Source organism: Colletotrichum fructicola (assembly GCF_000319635.2).
Source record: "Colletotrichum fructicola Nara gc5 chromosome Unknown KSG_Nara_v1_contig11, whole genome shotgun sequence".
In the NCBI taxonomy this organism is placed as follows: domain Eukaryota; kingdom Fungi; phylum Ascomycota; class Sordariomycetes; order Glomerellales; family Glomerellaceae; genus Colletotrichum; species Colletotrichum fructicola.
Genome location: NW_027094061.1, coordinates 506686 through 528120, shown reverse-complemented (window position 1 = coordinate 528120; position 21435 = coordinate 506686). Strand labels below are relative to the sequence as shown.

The 21435-nt window shown below is 54.0% G+C and overlaps 8 protein-coding genes across 8 annotated transcripts; 4 read left to right on the top strand and 4 right to left on the bottom strand.

The window, feature by feature from the left end:
• Positions 1–1945: 1945 nt before the first annotated feature.
• Positions 1946–2542, top strand: CGGC5_v016677 (uncharacterized protein; the record flags this gene model as incomplete). The annotated part of the gene is made up of 1 exon (XM_032037271.1): positions 1946–2542. One exon carries the CDS (start codon positions 1946–1948, stop codon positions 2540–2542), a length of 597 nt encoding a protein of 198 aa, XP_031884013.1.
• Positions 2543–2901: 359 nt separating this feature from the next.
• CGGC5_v016676 (uncharacterized protein) lies at positions 2902–3665 on the bottom strand (the record flags this gene model as incomplete). Its single annotated transcript, XM_032037270.1, has 2 exons — positions 2902–3519; positions 3588–3665. 2 exons carry the CDS (start codon positions 3663–3665, stop codon positions 2902–2904), a joined length of 696 nt encoding a protein of 231 aa, XP_031883757.1.
• A 1196-nt stretch (positions 3666–4861) lies between these two features.
• Positions 4862–6117, bottom strand: CGGC5_v016675 (uncharacterized protein; the record flags this gene model as incomplete). Its single annotated transcript, XM_032037269.1, has 3 exons — positions 4862–5119; positions 5188–5722; positions 5777–6117. The coding sequence occupies 3 exons, from the start codon at positions 6115–6117 to the stop codon at positions 4862–4864; spliced, it is 1134 nt and encodes a 377-aa protein (XP_031884014.1).
• Positions 6118–7014: 897 nt separating this feature from the next.
• On the top strand, positions 7015–7422 carry CGGC5_v016674 (uncharacterized protein; the record flags this gene model as incomplete). Its single annotated transcript, XM_032037268.1, has 1 exon — positions 7015–7422. The coding sequence occupies one exon, from the start codon at positions 7015–7017 to the stop codon at positions 7420–7422; it is 408 nt and encodes a 135-aa protein (XP_031884015.1).
• Positions 7423–7874: 452 nt separating this feature from the next.
• On the bottom strand, positions 7875–12088 carry DNF3-0 (putative phospholipid-transporting ATPase DNF3; the record flags this gene model as incomplete). The annotated part of the gene is made up of 2 exons (XM_032037267.1): positions 7875–8313; positions 8364–12088. 2 exons carry the CDS (start codon positions 12086–12088, stop codon positions 7875–7877), a joined length of 4164 nt encoding a protein of 1387 aa, XP_031884009.1.
• A 2285-nt stretch (positions 12089–14373) lies between these two features.
• On the bottom strand, positions 14374–15078 carry CGGC5_v016672 (putative cutinase 1; the record flags this gene model as incomplete). Its single annotated transcript, XM_032037266.1, has 1 exon — positions 14374–15078. The coding sequence occupies one exon, from the start codon at positions 15076–15078 to the stop codon at positions 14374–14376; it is 705 nt and encodes a 234-aa protein (XP_031884010.1).
• Positions 15079–18006: 2928 nt separating this feature from the next.
• On the top strand, positions 18007–20585 carry vps901 (Vacuolar protein sorting-associated protein 9a; the record flags this gene model as incomplete). The annotated part of the gene is made up of 4 exons (XM_032037265.1): positions 18007–19495; positions 19549–19626; positions 19677–19849; positions 19905–20585. The coding sequence occupies 4 exons, from the start codon at positions 18007–18009 to the stop codon at positions 20583–20585; spliced, it is 2421 nt and encodes an 806-aa protein (XP_031884011.1).
• Positions 20586–21046: 461 nt separating this feature from the next.
• Positions 21047–21361, top strand: CGGC5_v016670 (uncharacterized protein; the record flags this gene model as incomplete). The annotated part of the gene is made up of 1 exon (XM_032037264.2): positions 21047–21361. One exon carries the CDS (start codon positions 21047–21049, stop codon positions 21359–21361), a length of 315 nt encoding a protein of 104 aa, XP_031884012.2.
• Between the last annotated feature and the right edge of the window lie 74 nt (positions 21362–21435).

Sequence of the window (21435 nt, the reverse complement as noted above, 5' to 3'; positions counted from 1 at the left end):
TCCAGGTCCAGGTCCGAGGTGGCTTCCGCGTGGGGTTAGCGCCTCGTGGTTTGGCTCGTAGATATGACTAGAAATGGCTGGAGCTACATAGGACAGGAGCTGTGCTGTGTGGGATGGGCGAAGGAAGATGGGAGAGCCTCGGCATTGCGTCCGAATAGAGCATCGTTCCTGTACCCCAGGTCCCTTAGGCGCGTATTTCCTGCTTTTACGTCCACTATTGGGCCCGCTTCTGGCCGTGTGACCCGATGAGGTTGGGAAGTTGGAGACGGACGGGCTGGGGATGCGGGGATGGCGGATGCGGGGAAGAGGGAACGGGACGCCCGGCCGGTTAGGCTGTTGGTTCATTCATGCGATTGAACAAGTGATGAGTTGTTGCCTGTGAAGCAAGATGGGCAGAGGTCAAGATTGCAAAGGATTACGCAGCTCATTCTACTTTGGATGGAGGCAAGGTTGCGGGTTGGCTGCAATTGCAGGATGGATGCAACTCTGACAGTTACTTTGCCAAGATCGAGCCCCGTCGCGTCAAATTGTGAATTCTCCATCCATTGCTTGTCACATCTTCACCCTTGTCATCGCGAATCCACAGCCCCCAAGGCCTCATAACGTGGTGTCGGCGACGAGCAAAATGTTCACGAACTTAGGGCCGCAGCAACTAAGCCCCTGCTGCGTTCAGAGAAGCGTGTATAGCTTTGTTTCCAAGGACTTGAAGCGCGGATATTGAACAGTTATAAACATTTGAGGTTTCTTCCAAACTTGCTGTGCCATCTTCTGTCCAGGATTAGGTGCAAGCAGCTTTGAGGCGCTGATCCTAACATGTAGACGAAGAAGTCGGTCTTGACTGCCTCCACTTTGCATTATCACGCCAAACTACATCTGAATTGGCATCAGGCCGCCAAAGTTCGCAAAGCGCGGACGAGTGAAAGAATTGGAGAGTGTGCACTTAGACTTCAAAAAGCAGTGGCTGATTTGCCTTTAGACACGTGGTGCACCTGTGATGAAACAAACGGCTCACTTGGGAAGTTGAAAGTATTAACTGTGGTGAGTTGTGTCTTAAACCCACAGGATGTAAGCTGATGGGGTTGCCTCCCGACATATTGCCAAGCAGAACGTGTAACCTTGCTAAGGCTCGTGGAAGCTCGTGGATTCGCCCGAAAAGTGAGCTGTCATAAGCAGCGTCTGTCTCCATATTCCTATGCAGATGGATGCTTGTCGGTGCGATAGCCATCTCTCTATCCCAATGTTGCTTATTTTAAGCTTATTATAAGTTGACAAATGAGAACTTTCACGTCTCCCACAAAGCCTGTGTAGTGTGATTTGTGTTTCTCGTTTTCTGATGTTGCGGCCATGGCACTCGCAGATGATTGCTATCACTGACTTTGATTATTTGGAACAAAATTGTCATGTCTTTGTGGCCCTTTTCATTCAGGAGGCTCGAGATACTGACCTCCACAAGGCCTGACCGGGACATTTACTGTCCAAGACTCAGATATACGGCCGTTGATGTCGGTGACTATTACCCTGATATACAATCTGAAGCTTTGTTTGGCTAGTTCGCAACATCTCGGATCACCTTAAGTCGTACGTGCACGAGGACACCAAAATTAGCACCATCAGCCTGACCACCGTCATTCAGTCTCTACGAAAGACTTTCTACTCGTCGAATTCGCCAGAGTCAGTTGCCTTGTGACCCACGATGCTAGCTGTCATGAGACATCGTCCATCACTTGGAACAGCCCTCGGCTGCCCTGGAGCAAGAAAGGCTGAAGCCTCAAGTTGGAGAGACGGCTAGTGGGTGTAAGCATACGAATTTCGTATGACCTCGACTATAAATACGGGGCCAAATGTCCTTGCCAAAGAAGAAGACGTCAGTGTCAACTGCTCTGAGGCATAGGAAATAAACACAATCATCTGAATCTTACCATCACTTCAGCTTCTACAACTTATGATGCACTTCATATTTCTTCTTTTCGCCTTCGTCGCTGCCATCGCTGCAGCTTTCACGCTCCCCAAGGATGCCGCGGACGGTTTCTACGTTGCATACTACAACGAAACCGGCCATGAAGTTCACCTCAAGGACCCCGACATGTCTAGCCTCGACGCCCTTGTTACAAGCAGCCCTGTAACCCCTCAGATCCGCGGCACCACCCCTCTGGTACTGCCACGTGATGGCCAAACCTGGTGTGGTTGCAAGTACAGAATGAACAGCGGCAATTGTGACGGCGCAGTTCAGGGCCTGAAGAATCAGATGGGGAAGCAAAGGCTGGGTAGGGCATTTATAAACCCTGGAATGGCTTGGTACGAGATCAGAAGATTCAGCTCTGCCCGCCCAGTTGTGGCTTTTCTGTGCCGCACTAGGGACGCCGGAGTTGGGGACATCGACATCTATACTTATACTCAGAAGTTGCAGGAGATCACTGGATCCTGTGGGTTTTATGTACCTGGAACAAAGGCGCTTGGCGCTCTGAGGGTTGGATATATGATTTACAATGAGGGTGACGACTTTTGCAGGTCGGCGACAGGTTCTACTCAGAATAGATGCTAAGTGGACCACGGAGAACTCCACGGGAGAGATTGTATCGGTGAGATCAGTGGTTTTGGAATCAGTCGGTCTTTTACCACAAAGGAGGGGTTCGCTCGCTAGCTTTGCAGTCTGTCTTTACAGCCTTAACTTCATAATCATCACACTCATTTCTATGTTTCTGATCATTCCATCGCTTGCTGCGTTGACCTTGAGTATTCGACAAATGCATGTGGGCTGTAATTGCTGACCTCGCGTTCACGTCTCTCAGACGCATGATTGTTGAATGAATGGATTCTATGAAAGGGTTCCTTTCCATCCATCCGTTGACTAGTATCCTCTCAGCCTCCTTGTCGCACCAACGCTGCCCCAGAGATGGCCGCCTACTCCCTGACATTCCAGGTCGTCCCGTCATCATCGAATCTCACTCCCGCAAAAGCCAATGCGAGGTCTTGAAAGTCCTCTCGACTGTCTTGGGCGCTCTTAATCTTCCTCGCCAGAGCGAAATCAAGAAGGACGGCTTTGTCGTCCGATGTCCTGATCACAATGTTGCGGACAGAGGTCAGATCGCCGTGGGTCCAGCCCGCATCATGCATCCTCTTGACAGTCTCCAATGCTTTCTTTGCATCGTCTTTGTTGTTGGGGTCCGCGAATCGGGACTCAATGAACTCGATCATAATCCCTTCTTCATCGCCAGTGCACTGATCATAGACGAGCGCTCCAAACTTTGGTCCTACATCCTTGCCGTCGATAGCCTCGTAGGCTTCCTTCTCTTTCAAAATGTGTTGCTTGTTGGAATAATCCTTCTTCAATATCCACGTGACGCTCCGATCCCACCCCTGGGCCGTCTCTCCAGTCACTGTCGCCTTAAATGCGTTCCCATCTTTGCCGCCCCCCACGTTTTCACCAATTGTGAGTTCATCTAAATTTAGCTCGCCGAGGAAGTCGTATCCATCTTCTCGCCAAAACCCATCAGGTTTCCGTTTCTCGATTGTAGCATGCTTTGGGACCGGAGCAGTGACCGTAAGCCTAGAGCAAAAGCTGCCGAAAAGGAGTAAATGAACTTTACCTTAGATGCGTATAAGGGGTGGCCTAGTACAGCCTGGATACCAACGAGACCGAGTAGCTGCAAGGTAGCAAAGTGCATTTTGTCAAAGATATGAGATTAGGAGTGTTCAACACCTGAATACTGTGTAATAACTTCGCTATGGATAACAAACGACTTCCAAATGGACATCTACCTATTTAACCTTTGGGTGCTCTTATAAATTTGACAAGAGACTTTTTACCGTGGTTGTTATCATCACCAATCCCGGTGATAATAGTCAACCTGTGGATTGCGCACCTGCTCTGCATGTGGCTGAGCCTCGGAATTTTAAAATGGATTTCACCGTCATCAGCAGGGAGTTGGGGGCTTGGGCAGGATATCGAGGATTTTAGTCTCGGCTTATCTACTCGGACTTTTTGGTGGCTGTACACAAGTAATCAACATGAGCTGACGTTATGCTTTCTTCGCACTTTTGGCCTTCTCGTGAAAAGGAATTACCCCTCGGGTCGGTTTCTGTAAGCATCTCAAGATAGCACTGCTCGGTTTGACACCCTCTCTTGAGTCTGAAGCTGAGATACGGCATGTAATTCAAAAGTGCTGAGAATCTATCTTTAGACAACCGTGATTTGAAATGCGAGTCTCACGCGTTATTTCAATTAAGTCTCATGGGTGGCACTTGCACTGGCCAGAAAAATCACCTTGAAAAACTTCTATTACCACATATATCGTTTCATATGAGCAAGAAGAGGAGGCTTATAGTCAAAAGGTCCAAGCACGTCATCAGCCCGTATTGCAGAGGTTCCAACACGCAAGACGTCAGTTGTATGGATTCTACAGGCTTCATGTCGAGTTCACTTGCTAATTTGAATGGAAAGTTCTTCCAAGTGCTTCATGGTGTATCGCATTGTAAAGTCGTTGTGTATTACGTACTGAGACGTGTTCGGATTGTTAAAATTATCTCGAAGGATAGTAAAAAGCGCTCTGACTTGATCACCTATTCGGGGTGCAGGAAAAAGGGCAAAACGCCCATAATTAGGTGAGCATTATTCTGCCTCGTCAAATTCTTCAAAGTCCACCGGCGGCGCTTATTGAGAAAGGCAGGTAAATCCAACGATAGTAACGAAAGAAGGTAGCTTGGGGTTGCAAAAGAAACGACTAAATACAAAGTTCACCAAAAGAAACTAACAAAGCCCTGGCCAAGAATATTCTTCCGACTCCAATACCTCCACGAAAACACGACCATACCTTTTGCCTTCGCACTACCAATGGCAAACCCTCAGCAGTAGACAAGTTATTCATGCCGCTGTTCTCGACGGTTTGACTCCATTCAGGCAATTCTTCCAGTTCTTGTTCTTGGAAATCGTGCGCGCCGCGTTCTTCATCTCGTCGAGCGTCTTTTTGCCGCCACTTTTCGCAAGACGGGCACCGCCTCTTGCGGCCAAGTCCTTGAGACGAGCACTCGTTCGCTGACCGATGGTCGCGAATCTCCCGACCACGGTCCTGGTAGCAGATGCGAAACGCCCGACAAAAGCCAAAATGGCCCTCAGAACGGCCTAGATCATGAAAGTCAGCAGCTGCCTCATAGTTTGGTGAGGCTTTCCTCGGCAAGATTGTTACTTACCGCGACGGGGTTACGCTTGTTGAGCTGGTGATAGGTGGGTTGGATATCTGCAGTATTCTCATCTGAGGTCTCCGTACGTCTGAAATCTTCCATCATATCGTGAGGTGCGGGGGCTCTCGGTGGCTCCTCACGCTTCAAGCTGATGGGCACAATCGGGTCCTTCCATCTCGTGTCTTTATCATCCTCAATCGCGGCCGCGATCTCCACGTAGGCCGTTGTATACTCGTCCGAGTCGATATCCACGTCGGGAGCGTCCCCAAAGTCGCTCGGCCAGAACTCGTCAATCGGATCACCAGTCACGAAGTCTTCGGAGAAGAAGTCCTCTGCATACGAAGAGAGGGGGACGATGCCGTCGAACTCGCCAAAGATGGATAGCGGGACGAGCAGCAGGCACTTGCCCATGCGGGTCCGCTTCTTATTGCGCTTGTACTCCGTCCGCTTCTTATCCTTGACCTTGTCGACCATTTCCTTCTTAGTTTTCTGTCTCTTCTTCTGTTGATACTGCTTCTTCTTGCGCTCGATTGTATCCTTGATTCTGTCGTATCAAGTCAGCATGGCGCTTGTGATGCGAGTGCTTTGGTATACAAACTTGTCATTTTTGTTCTTTTTCTTGTCGTCTTGCGCCTTCTCGCATCCGTCGCCCCTCTGTTTGGCCTTCTGGCCGTTTGGGCACTTCTCGCATCTGCAAGTGGCAGTGTTGCGGAAGTATGCGGTGCTGCTGCACTTTCGCCTTGGGCAGGCCTTGCACGAATCTTTCTTCTTGCTCGGCGCCGCCTGTGGCTGCTGCCGCACTACGACATCAAGAGGCTTGTCGGGTAATACAGCCGAGGAGATGACCTGGTTCTCTGGAACAGATCCATCAGCCGACAGTAGTTGTAATGACAGCCGCGGGGCTAAAGTAAGTAGAGAGAGGAGGAGGTGCAGCTTCATGATGAGTACTGAGTTGAGGTGCTGAGTTATTGTCGAGTCTAGAGACAGAATGTCTCTTAGAAAGGATGTGACCGCGGTTGAAACAGAAGGGGAAACAGTTAGATGCAGTATATGTACGTAGCCATAGAGATTGTCATCGGCGACGTCGATGTCGTGTGAGTTCGTCAACTTTATGACCCAAACAGCCACACGATATGTCAAAAGAACATTCCGATTATGGATATATAACTTAGGTGTGAACCATTACCAGTCCGAGATCCTGTGAGATGCGCCGCCATCTAGCGTGGCTGAGTATTGGACTTGGCTATTCAAACCAGTCAGCCCAGTCCGATATCAGAGAAGGAGCAAGCGTGTTCCGAGATGAGATGAGAGGGATGAAGGGTTAATCTGAGGCCCAGTCCGAGATGAGACTGCAACGAAACGTGACATACTACTGAAGGACAGGATCTCAATTGGAAGACCATCGAGGAGGCAACTCATTCCTGCTTCCACATGACGTGGTCGTCCTGAAATCAACGTCCAATAATTAGTTTCTCCCAAGACGGCAGCTATTTCCAAGAACTGATCTTAAAATACTACAGTACTATAATCCAGGTGGGCAACAGTCGTAATACTCGGACTTGAGGCTGAGGCTGACTGCCAGTGAGGCCTGCCATATACGCATGCCCGGTAGCTGCCTCTGGATCGGTCATGAAAGTTCCACTGACTAACAATATATATCATCACTGGAGAACCTCCATTAACATCTCTACTCGCTGCAGACAAGTCCATTCCTCCACAGCCTAATCGAACCATTACATCACGTCCCCCGCCATTCGCGTCTTCCAGTACACTTAAACAACTCGACCAACCCTCCCAAACCCGCCTTTCACTCGTCGCAACCCCAACCACCCTACGATGCTCCCCGCTCCCCTCCTCCACCTCGCCATCCTCGGCCTCGCCAACTCCGCCGCCGCCTTCACCTTCTACCAAAGCTGGGGCAACCCGCCCAGCGACCCGTCCAAATGCAGCCGCGGCGCGCCGGGCGACTTCCTCGTCGACGGGCATTACTTCCACCTCGGCACGGGGTGCACGGTCGACGGCAACCACAAGGACCAGTCCATGATCGTCAAGGCCGGCGACGGCGACGCGGCGCTCGTGGCCGTCTTCTTCAGTAGCGACGACTGCGACCCGGATACGATCATCGCCGTGCTGGATGAGGCGACCGAGATTGACGGGAAGACGGGGTGCTTTGATGGGAAATATGGCAGTTTTGACGTTTGGAGTGTTTGTGAGGATGGGGGGTTGTCTTGCCCTGGTGTTTGAGGGCTTTGCATTTCGGAGAATAGGACGATTTCTTATCAAGTACTTTGGCGTTTTACATGATACACCCTTGCAGAATTCTCGCAAAACTTCTCGCAAACTAAGGAAAGCCTTGATAAGAAGGTCTCCATTAGGTGGGCTGCGTTACTGCTGAGGCTCGTGATCGGCCGTCTGATCAACAGGCCGCCTCATTGAAGCCCCTAGATTCCGTTGGCTTGAGGCTAGATAGATTGAAGAGCAAATGAAGTAACACACTCCCGACGTTCCTTAAAGCGAGTCAATCAGACTGATGGATGTCCGAAGTGGTCTAAAGGGGAGAATTCAAGGTTGGCAGAGCTGGGAGAATGTTCAATAGAGGCAGCAACACAAGGAGTTAGGACAGGACAAAGACATTGAACACAAAACAAAACACGTATTTTCTATGGAACGATGGGTATCTTGCGCAAAGGAATGACTTAAACCGCCCCCTCTAGAACAGCGACATCGACTTCCTCCTCCTCATCTTCAGGCTCATCCCGAGCCAGCTTTCTCAATCTCTCCTTGACAGCAGGATCCCTCTCCAGTTCCTGCCACAGCTCCAAGCGCCACTCATCAGCGCAACCATCGTCTTCCTTGCGGACCCATGGCCATCTCCATAGACCGGCAAGGATGAGACACCGCTGCAAGGTGCGGAATATTGTTTCCATCAGGATGAAGAGCAGAGTCATTATGATTAGGGTCAACCACCATACGGCGTCGGCGCCGAAGATCTTGGAGAAGCCATCGCGGACGGCATATGGTGATGGTGATGGGGTGTAGATGCCTGATAGGAAAGCGTTCCATGCCCACCAGCCGGAGAAGGTGATGAAGAAGGATCCCATCACGATGGCGGTCTTGTGGTGTGTTTCGAGGATGCTGCAGAGATGTTAGCCGTGGGTCGTCTAATAGGAAAAAGCAATACTCACAAGCACTTGTAGTTGATCCACACGACTCCCAGAGTGAATGCCAAATCACCAACGGCGAAAAGGCCCTGGTCGCTTGAGTGCGCGAACCACACGTACCCAGCCCATACACCCCAGTAGGCCAAGACACCCTGGCAGGCTGCTGAGAACATCCATCCGGTGTACTTGGCGAGGTTTAATCCCATGTTTCGCTGGCCGTACACGTACAGTTCCGGGACGGCGAGAAGTGTATCGGCACTGAGATCTTGCTCCCAGATGCCCATGCAGATGACACACAGACTGGTGAACAGGGTATTGAAGACAGTCAAGCTGGCCATCTCATACAACGAAGTACCGGTGTACCCATTGTAGCGCTGATACAAAGCAGTCGGCAGATAGAAAAACATCTCCTTCCAGAAGGTGCAAAGAATAAACTTGGCAGTGCGGACGTAGTTCCAACGGCCATGAACCAAGAGCAGTCGCTGTAGGAAGCGGAACTGGGCGATAGCATAGTCAGCTACACGCGCCGCCTGCAAACCTTCCTTGCCTGAGATGCCGACGCCAACGTGACTGGCAGAAATCATGGCCAAGTCGTTCGCACCGTCCCCGATAGCAAGCGTCAGGCCATAGCCCATACGGCCGCCCTTCTTCTTACGAAGCTGCGATCGTACAGTCTTGACCATGAGGGCCTTCTGTGCTGGAGACGCTCGGCAGCAGATGACGGAGTCAACGAGTGGGACGACCGAGTAAAACTGCGCCGTCAGCTCGGGCGACTTTTCCACGGCGGCAAGTGTCTGTCCGTCAATGACCACGACGCTGTGGACCGAGCCCGAGTACAGATCTTCTGACAACGCAATCATTTGACCCGAGAGATCTCCCTTTGTGACGTCAAGTGTGTACAGGTCGGAAACTGGCTGACATATGCGGGTGGAATGCGCAATATTTATGGCTGTCTCCCGCTTGTCGCCCGTCAACATCCAGATCTTGACGTTGGCGCGCCGAAGCTTGTCGATTGTCTCCGGGACACCTTCTTGAAGCTTGTCTTCGATGGCGGAAGCGCCGACAAGGTTGAAGGACTGCTCAATGGTCTCTGCCGCTGCCTCGATCTTTTCTTGCCGATCAGTCAGACTGGTGGCAGCGGCGTCAAAGGACTGCTTCCAAGCGCGGTAGTCCTGGTCCGAGATGAACTTTTGAGCGAAAAGCAGGGTGCGAAGTCCCTCGGTGGCGAAGTCGTCCAAATGCTTGAAGCATCTCGTGAAGATGCTAGAGTCGTCCGCAATGGAAGGATCGTCAAGGAAGGCGAATTTCTCAGGCGTCTGGTGGGAAAAGGTCGGCGCTGTAGGGGATGCTTCAAAGGACGCTGTTCGGACGTTGATCGAAGGTCGCAGGAGATCACCGGATTTGCGAAGCTTGCTGGCCTCGAATGATACGCTCCGATCCATTGTCGGTCTTGAACTTGGACCGGGCCCAGGGCGCTGCAGACCAAGGCTTCGGCGTAGTGTCATGCTAGCCCGCCCGCCGATGCTTGTCCTTGGCTCGTGTTGCTCGCTCTTCCGGAGGAGCTCGCGCTCGAGATCTGCGCTCTTTCTCACATCCTGAGCCTTTTGCATCGCTATGTTGGCCATCTTCAGCCTCGGCAGGATGACGGAATCGGCGCCTTTGCAAATGATACAGATTCTTCCATCAGGATATCGCACGACAACGGACATCCGCTTGCGATGGCTGCTGAACTCGATGACGTCCAAGATGTCGAAGGTGAGGTCCTTGTCGGCTTCTGACGCGAGGCGGAGGGTGACGCTGGTGGAGGATCGAGAGACCACGGTGTACCCAAGCTCTTGAGCAGCCCGGACGATGGCCAACTCGTCGGGGGATGAAGACTGATACTCCACTTCGCCATCTCTTATCTCTGGAAGGCAAGTGTGGCACAAGGCCATGGCGAGGATGTAATCTTTTGCTCTTCTGGCAAACAATGAGTGCGGCCTCAAGGTAATGAATTCCAATAGGTCCTTCGTCGTTACGTCTGGCTGAACATGGTCGGGGCGGCCTGTGGATCGCCATTGTGAGGAAGATCTCCTTGTCGACGGTGCTCGGGACTGGGCCATCGAAGGCCTGCCAAAGGACGTTGGGGACTGGAGGTAGTCGTCCGAGATTGCCTCGGGTCTGATGTACTGCGTCGAAATACGAGGCCCATTCTTGACTTCGGAGAGGGTATCGACAGAGCTATTCTCGCACTCCAAGTCGACGTCAGGCTGATGCAGCCAAGCTGTGCCCGCGATGCTCAACTTTCGGAACTTCATCACATTTTCAGTGAGCGTGCCAGTCTTGTCGGTGAAGATATACCCCACTTGACCCAGGTTCTCGAGGATGGTGTTTGTGTTGCATCGTGCTGGCGTGTCCGTTTCGGCGTGGTACATGTCAATGTCGGAATTGAGCATGAGTAGCTGGCCGACTTTGACAATCTCAAGACTGACGTACAAGGCCAGCGGAATGACGTTATTGAACTGGATGATGTAGCCGATGATAATCTCGTGAAGCTTAACTTCCGCATCTTGAAGATACCACGTCCTCCGCTCTTGGGACCTCTGCCACATGATGTAACCCATAGAACACCCGATCGAAAGGACGACAACGTATATGGCCAAGGTGACGACGATCTTATTGGCCACGGTCTCGAGGGCCGGCTTCTTCGCCTTGGGATGCTGGTTCGCGTTCATGCGGATCTTACATTCCTCCCCAGTGTTGATCACGATGCCGATCGCGCAACTAGTATTGCGCAGAATGCTGCCACGGTAGATAACTTCGGCCGACGTGAGTGGCAGCGACTTCCCGTTGACGGAAACCTTTCCATCGAACTTGTAAAGGTCCGGGTTAGGGTCTTCGACAACGAATTCTGCGTCGCAAGTGGTGATTCCCTCGACAGTATCGCAGCCAGTAATCGCAGTTGAAACTTGTTTGCTCTTCAGGTTCGTTTCGCCGTCGAGAGCCATTGTCTCGATGTAAGCCAGACCATTCTCTCCATCTGCATGCAGCAGCACGATATCCGCCGGAACGGGGTCGTCGCGCGCCAGCTTGATTACGTCTCCAACCTCGATATCGGCCCATTTCGTCCGAACCCAAGGTTCATCTTGTTCTTCGTATGTCTCATCGCTGTCTTTCTTCCGCAACTTGCCCTTCAGTCGTGAAAACCAGGTGGCAGCGCTGGCGTGGTGGTGCTGGTTCGAGTGTTTGAGCACTTTGGCGGTGCACGCATTTTCGACCTTGTCAAGCCGATGTCGTTTGAAATCGTCATATCCTTCCTTCGCCACAGTAACCAGGACGAAGAATAACAGCGGGAGGATAGTTGTGAAGTTTCCGGTCGTAGAGAGTCCTGGTACGGTCTGCGGTACACCGACGCAGAGGAAGTAAAAGTTGCCGATGCGGGAGAACTGGAAGAACAATTGCTTGGGGATGAAGTCGTAAACGGTGTATCGGGACGTTCGGATGGCATTGGATACGTAGGGATGACCGCCTCGTCGCTCGTCCGTAAGCGGCGCATCTTGGTCCAGTTGCAGTGGGATATGGCGCCCATTCTTTGATGGCGGTAACGTCTTGCGACCGAGGACGACTTCGAAAAAGATGCTCTTGCACCAGGTGAGGGCGTCGCGCCCGGGGGATGTGATGGTCTGCTGTGATTTCTCTGTTGAGTTACTGTCGGCGCCGTGCGGCGGCTCGCCCGGCGGTGGCGTTTCGGTGCCCGGTTTCTCGCTCATGGTTGCGGTCTCAATTCATCAAAAAACGAGTGACAGATGCAAGATGCCTTTGTTGCAGATTCGATCGTGCCTCAAACATTAAAAGACGCCAGCCGGGTCGACCGCATGGGTTCGTTCAGGTGCTGCGGTTCGTAGGGCTGCATCAGACTCGGTCGGGCGCGCGCGCTTTGATTGTTCGTCTCTCGAAGGTTGGTCTCCTGATGGCGATGCTTTAACGTCGTCGGACGTGCAGAGGACTGAGTTGGACAATGCGAAGAATAGCCATTCTGTCGCCTCCCCGCGAACAGCTGATGCTTTGACGGAAGCAAGAAGCAAAAGGATGGAGGCCAGCCGTGGGAAATCGTGGGGAGACGCGGACCCAGTGAGCAGGGAAAAACAGCGGGCATCGAGTTCGTCATTAATGAGGTGCATCTCACCCGGAGTGGGCTGCCAAGGCCAAAGACACCCTCGCGAAATTAGACACTGCAGGATGCTAAAGATGTCGATCCAGCAGCTTTCAGAAAGTCGTCCGCGCATGCGTCAGCGGGCAGCGTCCCCCGTTGGGACCGTTATCCCGCGCTGATCTCCCCACGTGGTGGGAACGCTGGCCGGGGGGCCGTTGGGCTGCTGGAGGCGATTGCAGGACATTTCTGCGGTGCGTCTGTCAATCATGTCAGAGGCGAAGAGAGCAAAGCCACAGTGAGTGACAGGTGAGCAAGCGAGTAAGCAGCAGATGATGGTCATGAACCCCTGTTTGCCAAGCTGGGCGGCGGCGGCGGCGGGGACATCAGCGGAGGGAAAGTTGGTGAGGTCGATTGAGAGTTCCCAAGGTTTCCGACAAACTCGACGCTATCGTCTGCTAAAGCTGCCAGCCGCATCTTGTCCCACGTGTGGTACACATGAACTTGGACAAAGTCGAAAGCTTAGCGATTTTCTGCCCTCCACGAACAGAGTTGCCGCCGAGAAGGCACCCGGCACGACGGAACAAATCAGGGATGGCGATCCGTTTCGCTGGCCTCTGCCTCGGACACACTGCCAAAAACGTCTCTAGCCGCGAAGGGCTGGGGATCGACCGTCCCGGTGTCTCGTTTGCACCTCCGCAACGGCAGATGGATCAACGACGGGCAGGAATTCAACCCAGGTCTTTTGGGCCAGGCGGCTCCGCGTCGTGACGGTCCGGACCTCAACGTCCATGCCTTGCCTGAAGCCCCGAGGCATCTCTTAGCGACTGCATCTTAAGGTTCACACTGCGGCAAACCCAGGAATCCCGAGGTGCGAGGTAGGGCGAGGCAGCACGGATGCCATCTGGTGTTCTCGACAGCATATCCTTGAAATTTGGCCGCGGGTTTTTTCGGGCGTCATACGAGAGGAATTGTTCGGGCGAAAGGTGGTGCAGGCAAGACCCTCTGAGGCTGCGTCGCACGCTGGTGGAGTCGTCACGGCGCACGCAGGTATTTTCATGGAATCATGGCCAGTCGACACTGCGCGCTGGCGAATTGACACCCTCGGGATTCAGCCCTTCGGCATGTGCTTCCAGCCCAGTTGAGTTGGTCCGGTGTCCGGTGGGATGATACCATCGTCTGTTGTTTGCGTTCAGCCGGAGTGATGGAAGCGGATGTTGAGAGGACGCCGATGACGATGATCTCTTTAGTGAGGTGTAAGCTGAAGGAAGGGAGGAACGGGGTTTGTTGACTGGAAGTAGAAAATGACCCAGGTACAGTGCGGGGACTGTGTTGTCACACTTGACAGTGGTGTTCAACTATGGGTGCACAGTGCAACTATCGAGAACCTCACTTCAACACTGGGTGCAGGTACCTCGGCCTCTTCCGCCCTGGGGCCGCCGGCATACCCCCTCCTCGACTCAGTGACATGTCAGGCCTTCGATCAGTCACCGTTACAGAACACTGTCGGATGGAGCACAAGGTTCGGAGAATATTCTATTCATTTGCACATCGATCAACGAGTGTCTGAGGCCTGTCTTGGTTGCCGCCAACTCCTTCCCCCAAACATCCCAGTCAGCTCACAACTCTCTGGCTGCCCCGTCGCCAGAACAGTCTCCCCCTACCAAGGAGGCCCATATGCTGATGTCACACACAAAAGTCTTGGTTCCCAAAATATGCAACAGAAGAAACGGATATCTCTTAATGCCAGCCATGTACAGAGAAGTGAAGAGAGAAGAGAAGAATGGAAATATGTGAAGAAAACAGTTATGCCGCCGTCCCAAGAAACATTGAAAATGCTTTACTGGGGTATCAAACCCCCGCTACTCCATCTCGAGGATGGATATGCAAATGCGATTGATTCCCTTACTTGCGCCTCTGGGCGCCGGCCGCCGTGAGCTTCTGCGTGATGAAGTCTGCCATCTCGTTGGCGCGGGCGCCGTAGGCCAGATGGGGAGGCAGGATGTTGAGCGTGCCCACGCAGACGGCGTCGCCCGGGTTGCAGATGATCTTGGTCTTGGCCGGGTCGAAGTTGGCAATGACGCCGCCCTCCTGCTGCTTCTGCGTGTCGCCGAACATGAAGGCCGCCACGATCTGGTCCTTCTGCGCCTGCGGCAGGTTCTCGACCGCGCGGTGCGTCACCGCCGCGCCCTGGCTGTAGCCGCCGACGACCAGCATCGAGTTCGGGCAGTCCGTCGCCGCCTTGTTGATGAGCCGCTTCATCTCCGAGATGCCCTTGGGGTCGCCGCCGCCGGGCAGGAAGTTGGTCGACAGCCCCGCGGCGTAGTCGACGCCCTCGACCGCCATGCTCGAGAACTGCGACTTGACCGCGTTGGCCGTCGGCGGGCCACAGATGGTGCCCATGTTGCCGACCTCGGTCGAGCCGCGGGCGAAGATCATGATGACGTCCTTGCAGCCGCCCTGCGTAAACTCCTTGGCGGTGCTGCCGACGCGGCCGCGCTGGCGGGCCTCGAGGTCGCGGGCCTCGAGCTCTTCATTGTACGAAGGCTGTTGGAGGCCGGGGAAGGCAGCTGCGGCGGTCGCGAAAGCGAGAACGTTGCCGAACTTCATGGTGAAGGAAGTAAAAAGGAAGGTTTTGGATGTGACAAGAGGAACTTTGTGGGCAGAAAAGAAAACGCTCGCAGAGCAGACTTGAGATACAGCGTCGCAAAGAGTGAATGACTGCCTCCTGGGCGTGAATGAATTGGAACGAGCTGACCGTTGACGGGTTTGTGGTAGAGTTGGACTAATGCAGGTGCTGATGAGATGAGTTTGAGTCAAAAGGGTCTTGCAGCCATCTTATACAAAGTTCTTCTGCACGTCAAACCACGCCGCCGAGCCTTTTGGTGTTGAGATGACGATATGGTGTGGTGTGAGTATTGTCAACCTCGGGGACGTTTCCACACACAACCGTCGTCCAATTTCGTCCCAAAAGGCATCGACCCCGTTCCCCGTCCAGAATTCTGGCCAGTCGCATCTCTCGAAGCGCCACAGGCAACAAGAGACATCCCGCAAAGAGGCGTCCCTTGGCATGTAAGACACATCTGGGGTTCGACAGAGATCTCCTGAGGCGCAGGCTGAAGGTGGACTGGTGGCAGGTTCCGAATCGCAAGTCTGTCCGTTTTGGGAAACATCTGTTCTCTTACGGGTGGGAAGCACGGTCGCAGGTTCCTGGGATGCGGCGGCCAAGCCATCGGGATCGGGGAGCAGCGCAGAGACTCATGTCGTTCAGCCGTTCTCGCTTTACCCAGCCGGCTGGTTTCCCCTGACGTCTACAGCCGCAGCCGGCATGTAGCCTGATGCACATCGTTTATCAGAGATCCAGGGCCAGGCACGCGAGCAACAGGAGGATCTTCTCAATAAACCGAGGCATATTGGGGTCATTTCTCTTCGGTAGCCTAAATCCGATAAGGTAGCCCCATCGAGTCTTGTCGATTTGGGGGTCGGGGCCGTCGTTTCGAAGTGATTGTTTGCAGAACGACCCATGATCTGCAAGGCTAAGACCAGGGCAACCGTCTCGAAGTCTATCATTCTGGCCTCATGCACCCGATGGCCTCGTACCCAGCCGAGAGGCCCATCTAAGTTGGGCCATGAGGCAGTATGTGATTGAGATGTGATATCACTTATCATACTATCCCAGCAGCCACAATTGAACAGTCACCGGCCGGTGATGGTGTTTGCTTCTTCAAGTTGAAGGGCTTCAAGCCGAGGTTCGGCAACAGAGGACGGCAGTCGTGCCAGAAACAAAACACGTAGCGAATGACTCTTGTCTTCAGCTCATCTAGCTGTCAACCACGGCACCGAAACCGTGACTTTGCCGCTTGGCAAGCGAGAGTCGACATGGAGGGCTGGCATCACCCACGAGGCTTCCCTGGTGGACGAACGGCGCTTGTCGATAAAAGTGCAGCTTGCGAATCTGACAACGCCCGTGGTGGGTCGTCATAGTTGGGTTGAACACGATACGTTCTAGAAGTTCCAACCTGAAACTTGGGATGACCAGATCGAAACGGGAAAACGCTCACAGAGGAGACTCCTGAACAGGGATCGCACCAGACGTGAGGGCCACTCAGCGAGCAAGACAATCCGGTCGCCACGCCTCATCCTGACAACCAAGACAGTGAATTACCATCCTGGGTTTGACGTGAGGTGTGGTGGGCATGAAGGAGCGGACTTCGGAGGTTGAGGGAAGTTCAGCTTCACACCCTTTCAGGACAAGTAGGCGAAAGGCTCTTGCCGCGCTGACACTTGTCAGAGGACCGAGCGCGGGCCCAGCCTCATGGGCCGGAGCGCCGGAAGCGCAGAGTTCAGGTTCCCGCGTGCTGGGAAAAAGTAAGTTGACGAGAGACTGGCGTTTATTGCAGGTCCGCCGACCGGACGGTGGCTCAACACCAAAAGCAACAAGACGTCGATGAAAGAAAACGGCTCCGGTCGAGGGAAAATAAAAGCGGGAAGACGGGCCCAGAGCCGCGGTCTGAGCAAACCGAAAAAGAAAGATTTGCGAGAGGATCGGGGTGGTACAGTCCCCCTGTGCTGATCCGACGAGCTAGTCAAGCGTTTGGGGGCAGACTTGGCCGTACTTGGCGATGGGAGCAGATTTTCTCCTTGAGGGCATCGACTTTGATGCAAGAATGAGTCGAGGGCGGTGATGCAAGTTGATGAGCCGAGGTCGAGGGCAGTATTTGAGAAGTCGAGCCCCCTTGTCAAGCTGAGACACTGGAATGATGGAAGAGGGAGCCGTGCGCCGGGATGGAAGAACTGTTGGACGCCCCGACTCCGGCGCATCGGATCCGACGTGCGGCCGATGCAGGGCAGCGGAGGAGACGGGAATCCGGGTGTTGAATTACATAAGCGGGGATCCAGTCTCATCACGTGATCTTAGCTCAACCTCTCGGCGAATGATTTCCCCGAAAAGACTGTGCGGTGGTCCGGGCGTTCCCGTCCACTCAGGTGACGTCGTGAGGTCACAGCGGCTCCTGCAGGCCGTGGGACCCTGGAATTCGGCAAAACTCTGGCTTCCGGCGCAGCTGCAGCACACTCAGCAGACACCCAGCAGGTGGTGCACTGCAATTCTCGCACTCCCCCACGAATTGTGGGGTCTAGAATCGCTGAGGACCGCTGCAGCCTCCTCCGCCGTCACACGGTCAACCCGCTACATTGCTGATCCCATCCCGTGATACTCCAATCCGATATCTCAACAACCAACCTACTCACCCGCTGCCGACACTCTCCACCCCCTTCGCCGTCTGCAGCACCATCCCTCCGACACCCTCATCACTCGTATCCATACTGAAGATCACTCACGCTTCCTCTCTGCACCTACCCTGGCCCTGGAGACTGCGCATCTGCATGTCAGCAACAGTCCCGCCTCCGCCCTTTGCTGAGCTCGAGCCTCGCCCCCCACAATCCGCCGCCGACTTCAACAACAACCTCAGCCTCGATCGCTCGCCCTAGCTCAAGCTCCAAATCCGAATTCTCACTCGATCCGAATATCTGTGGTGTATGTCTCCTACGGATCCCACAGATAACTCCTCCGGCCTGTCTGGCTCCACGCAAAATGACAAGACCGTTCCGGTGACGAGCGCCGAGCCCGCGGGGTCCAAGGCTGAAACAGACCTTGCCAGTCTCCAGAACCACAACGATGATGGCAAAGCTACAATGTCTGCGAAAGCAGCCGGCAAGCAGCAGGCCACCGACGATTTGATCGACTTTGGCGACGATTCTTCAGCTCCCGCGCCAGCAGCTCCTGTTATCACAGATGCCGAGAACAAGACGGAAGGATCTGCTCAGACCGCCTCCGCACCAGCCCCTGGAGGAACCGCGGAGACCATGACTTCCTCCATCGCTACCCTGAAGCCTACGAGTCCTCTGCCAGCGGAGACCTCCACGCAGTTCCTCACGATAGAAGCGACCTCGGCACCCTACGTCGACCCTACACCTCCCACTCCGCGAACTTCGCAACCGCCTTCCCGAACCCCTTCGAACGCAGGTCAGCGCCGGATATCCTCCGAATCCTCCCCAACAAGGTCCGACTCGGGCTACGACGAGCGTCAATACGCGAGCGAAGATGAGCAAGAGGGTTCGCGCTCAGAGATCCAGAGCATCATGGAGCAGTTCACTGGCGACGGCGGAGGTCCTGGAGAGGAGGAAGTCATGAGCCCAAGACTGGAGATTGCGTCGCCGATGCTGGGAACTACTCTGGGCAGCCCCGGAATTCAGCACCCTCCTCGCAAGTCTAGTCTCGAGCCTCTGGTGGCGCCGTCGCTTTCTCATCAGGTGCAGGAGCTGCAGGGCCTTAGGATACACACTGCTTCTCCCTCGAGCATCCTCTCCCGCGAAAGGCCAACTGACGATCAAGGGCCGCCGGTGCCCCCTAAAGATGGGCCGCCCGCAACCCCGGCGCGTTCGCATGACGACCGCCAGATGAGTGTCGATTCTCAAATGTCTCCAGGACTGCACCGACCGCCGCCGCCCGAGCCCGAGCCCGAGCCAGCACTACCATTCGATTTCCACCGTTTCTTAGAACAACTACGAAACAAAAAGGCAGACCCAGTCGCCAGATATCTCAAGTCGTTCTTGTCCGAGTTTGGAAAGCGACAGTGGATGGTGCACGAGCAGGTCAAGATCATTAGTGATTTCTTGGCATTCATCGCCAACAAGATGGCCCAGTGTGAGGTGTGGCGGGACGTCTCTGACGCCGAGTTTGATAATGCGCGCGAGGGTATGGAGAAGCTCGTCATGAACAGACTCTACACTCAGACCTTCTCTCCTGCGATTCCTCCACCCCAACCTATCCCCGGCGCGAAGCCAAAGAGGAGAGGTGGCGAGCGACCCATGGGACCCGGACGGAGGGGGCAGCACCAAGAAGATATTGAGCGCGACGATGTTTTGACGCAAAAGATCCAGATCTACGCCTGGTTGAGAGAAGAGCATCTGGATATTCCTCCTGCTGGCGAGAGTGGTAGGCGGTTCTTGAAACTCGCCCAGCAAGGTTCGTGGCCTCGTTACTTCGAGACAACTTTGGTCGCTGCTAACCGCTCATAGAACTTCTCAAAATCAAGTCTTACAGGGCCCCTCGAGACAAGATCATCTGCGTATTGAACTGCTGCAAGGTCATATTTGGTGAGTCACGTACTGACAATTAACTGGTTTCGACGTCTAACAAATCCAAGGCCTACTGAAACATTCCAAATCGGATTCTTCCGCAGACTCCTTCATGCCTCTCTTAATTTACGTTGTCCTTCAAGCCAACCCCGAGCATTTGGTCTCCAACGTACAGTACATTCTGCGGTTCAGGAACCAGGAGAAGCTCGGCGGCGAGGCAGGGTACTACCTGTCATCATTGGTAAATTGCAATGATTGTTCGATCCACACTTTGATTTCATGCTAACTCCACATAGATGGGTGCCATCCAGTTCATTGAGAACATGGACCGGACAACGTTGACCATCACCGACGAAGAATTTGAGAAGAATGTCGAAGCAGCTGTTTCGGCCATCGCAGAGAAGCACCGCCTTGACTCTCCTCATCCCGTGCAAGAACCTGTATTCTCAGAAAAGTCTGGCTTTAGCTTTCCACCAAGCGAGGCTTCCACAACAAGGCCATCGTTAGACATTGCCGTCGGCGAATCGTCAGTACCACGTCGCTCGACCTCATCGAACGAGGGCACCCCAGATACAGACCAGGCTCCGATAAGTGGCCTTCTCCGCTCAATACAGAAACCACTGAGCACAATCGGTCGCATGTTTTCCGACGAGCCCTCGCCTCCACCGGCGGGACCAAGCAACCCGCCCCGAGCCCCAGGTGGCCCCGAGCGCTTGTCTCCGAGACCTAGTATGGAAGTTGAGGGACAACGGCCCAGCTCCCGGCACCAGCTGTCGGCAGAGGAGGCGGCCGCAAGACAGGCAAGTGCCGAGGCTGCAGAAGCTCAGCGCCTTCATCGGGCAGAGCACAACAACGTCGTCGAAACGCTTGCTGGCATGTTTCCCGACCTTGACAGGGACATTATTTCGGACGTGGTATACCAGAAGCAGGGCAGGGTTGGACTGGCTGTAGACGCCTGCTTGGCCCTCTCGACTTAGGCCATATATAGCTGAATGATGCAAGGCGTCCAGAGCGCTGTCCAAGAGCTACGACGTTCATTGGGAATTGTCTTCGTGAGTCTTGACGCCATTTCGTGACATCGTGGTCATAGTGTTCATTCTGCGGGGAAGATGCCCCGCGATGGTGCCCTCCGTTATGTCTAAGACGAAAGCTCACTGGCTGGAAGCTCTTCCATGATGTCAGGTTCGTCGGAGCTATGATCATCTCCAGGTACCAGCACTTCCGGCACGTATCCCGGTGAAACTTGACACCCCACGGTACTCCGGGTATCCTGCGCGAGAGTTGAACTCGCAGACCCACTTTGGAACTTTGTGAAGGAGTTGCGCCTGTTTAATAAACATCCGGCCGGCCGGTTTTTGACTACATTCTGTCTCGACGAGCTTTGACTCCATCAGGACCCTTCTCAAGCACTCCTTCAGACGGGTTACCGTCCAAACTAATGGAACCTCTCACGAACCCCGCTGATGAGGCGATAATGCGCCGCCTCCTCGAGACCGTCTCGAAGCTGCACAGCATGACACAAGGGCGGGACCAGAGCTACGACGAGTTCATCGCGGCGTACGACGCGCTGGAGGCTCGGCTCCCTGTGCGGCTGCCGGAGCTGTATCGTGTTTGTGACGTGTTGACGAGGTTGGTGCCGGAGCTGCAGTGGCAGATTGTGGCGGCGGGGATACCGGCGACCAGGGAAGATTTGGATGTTGCTGCGAGGAGAGCTTGGGATGTTGTTGAGGAGATGGGGTTCTTGAAGGGGTGAGTGTGATGGGTTTCAATCTGTACTGGTTGAGGTTGCGGTAGGAATGATGGCCTTCGTCACATTGGAAGGAATTC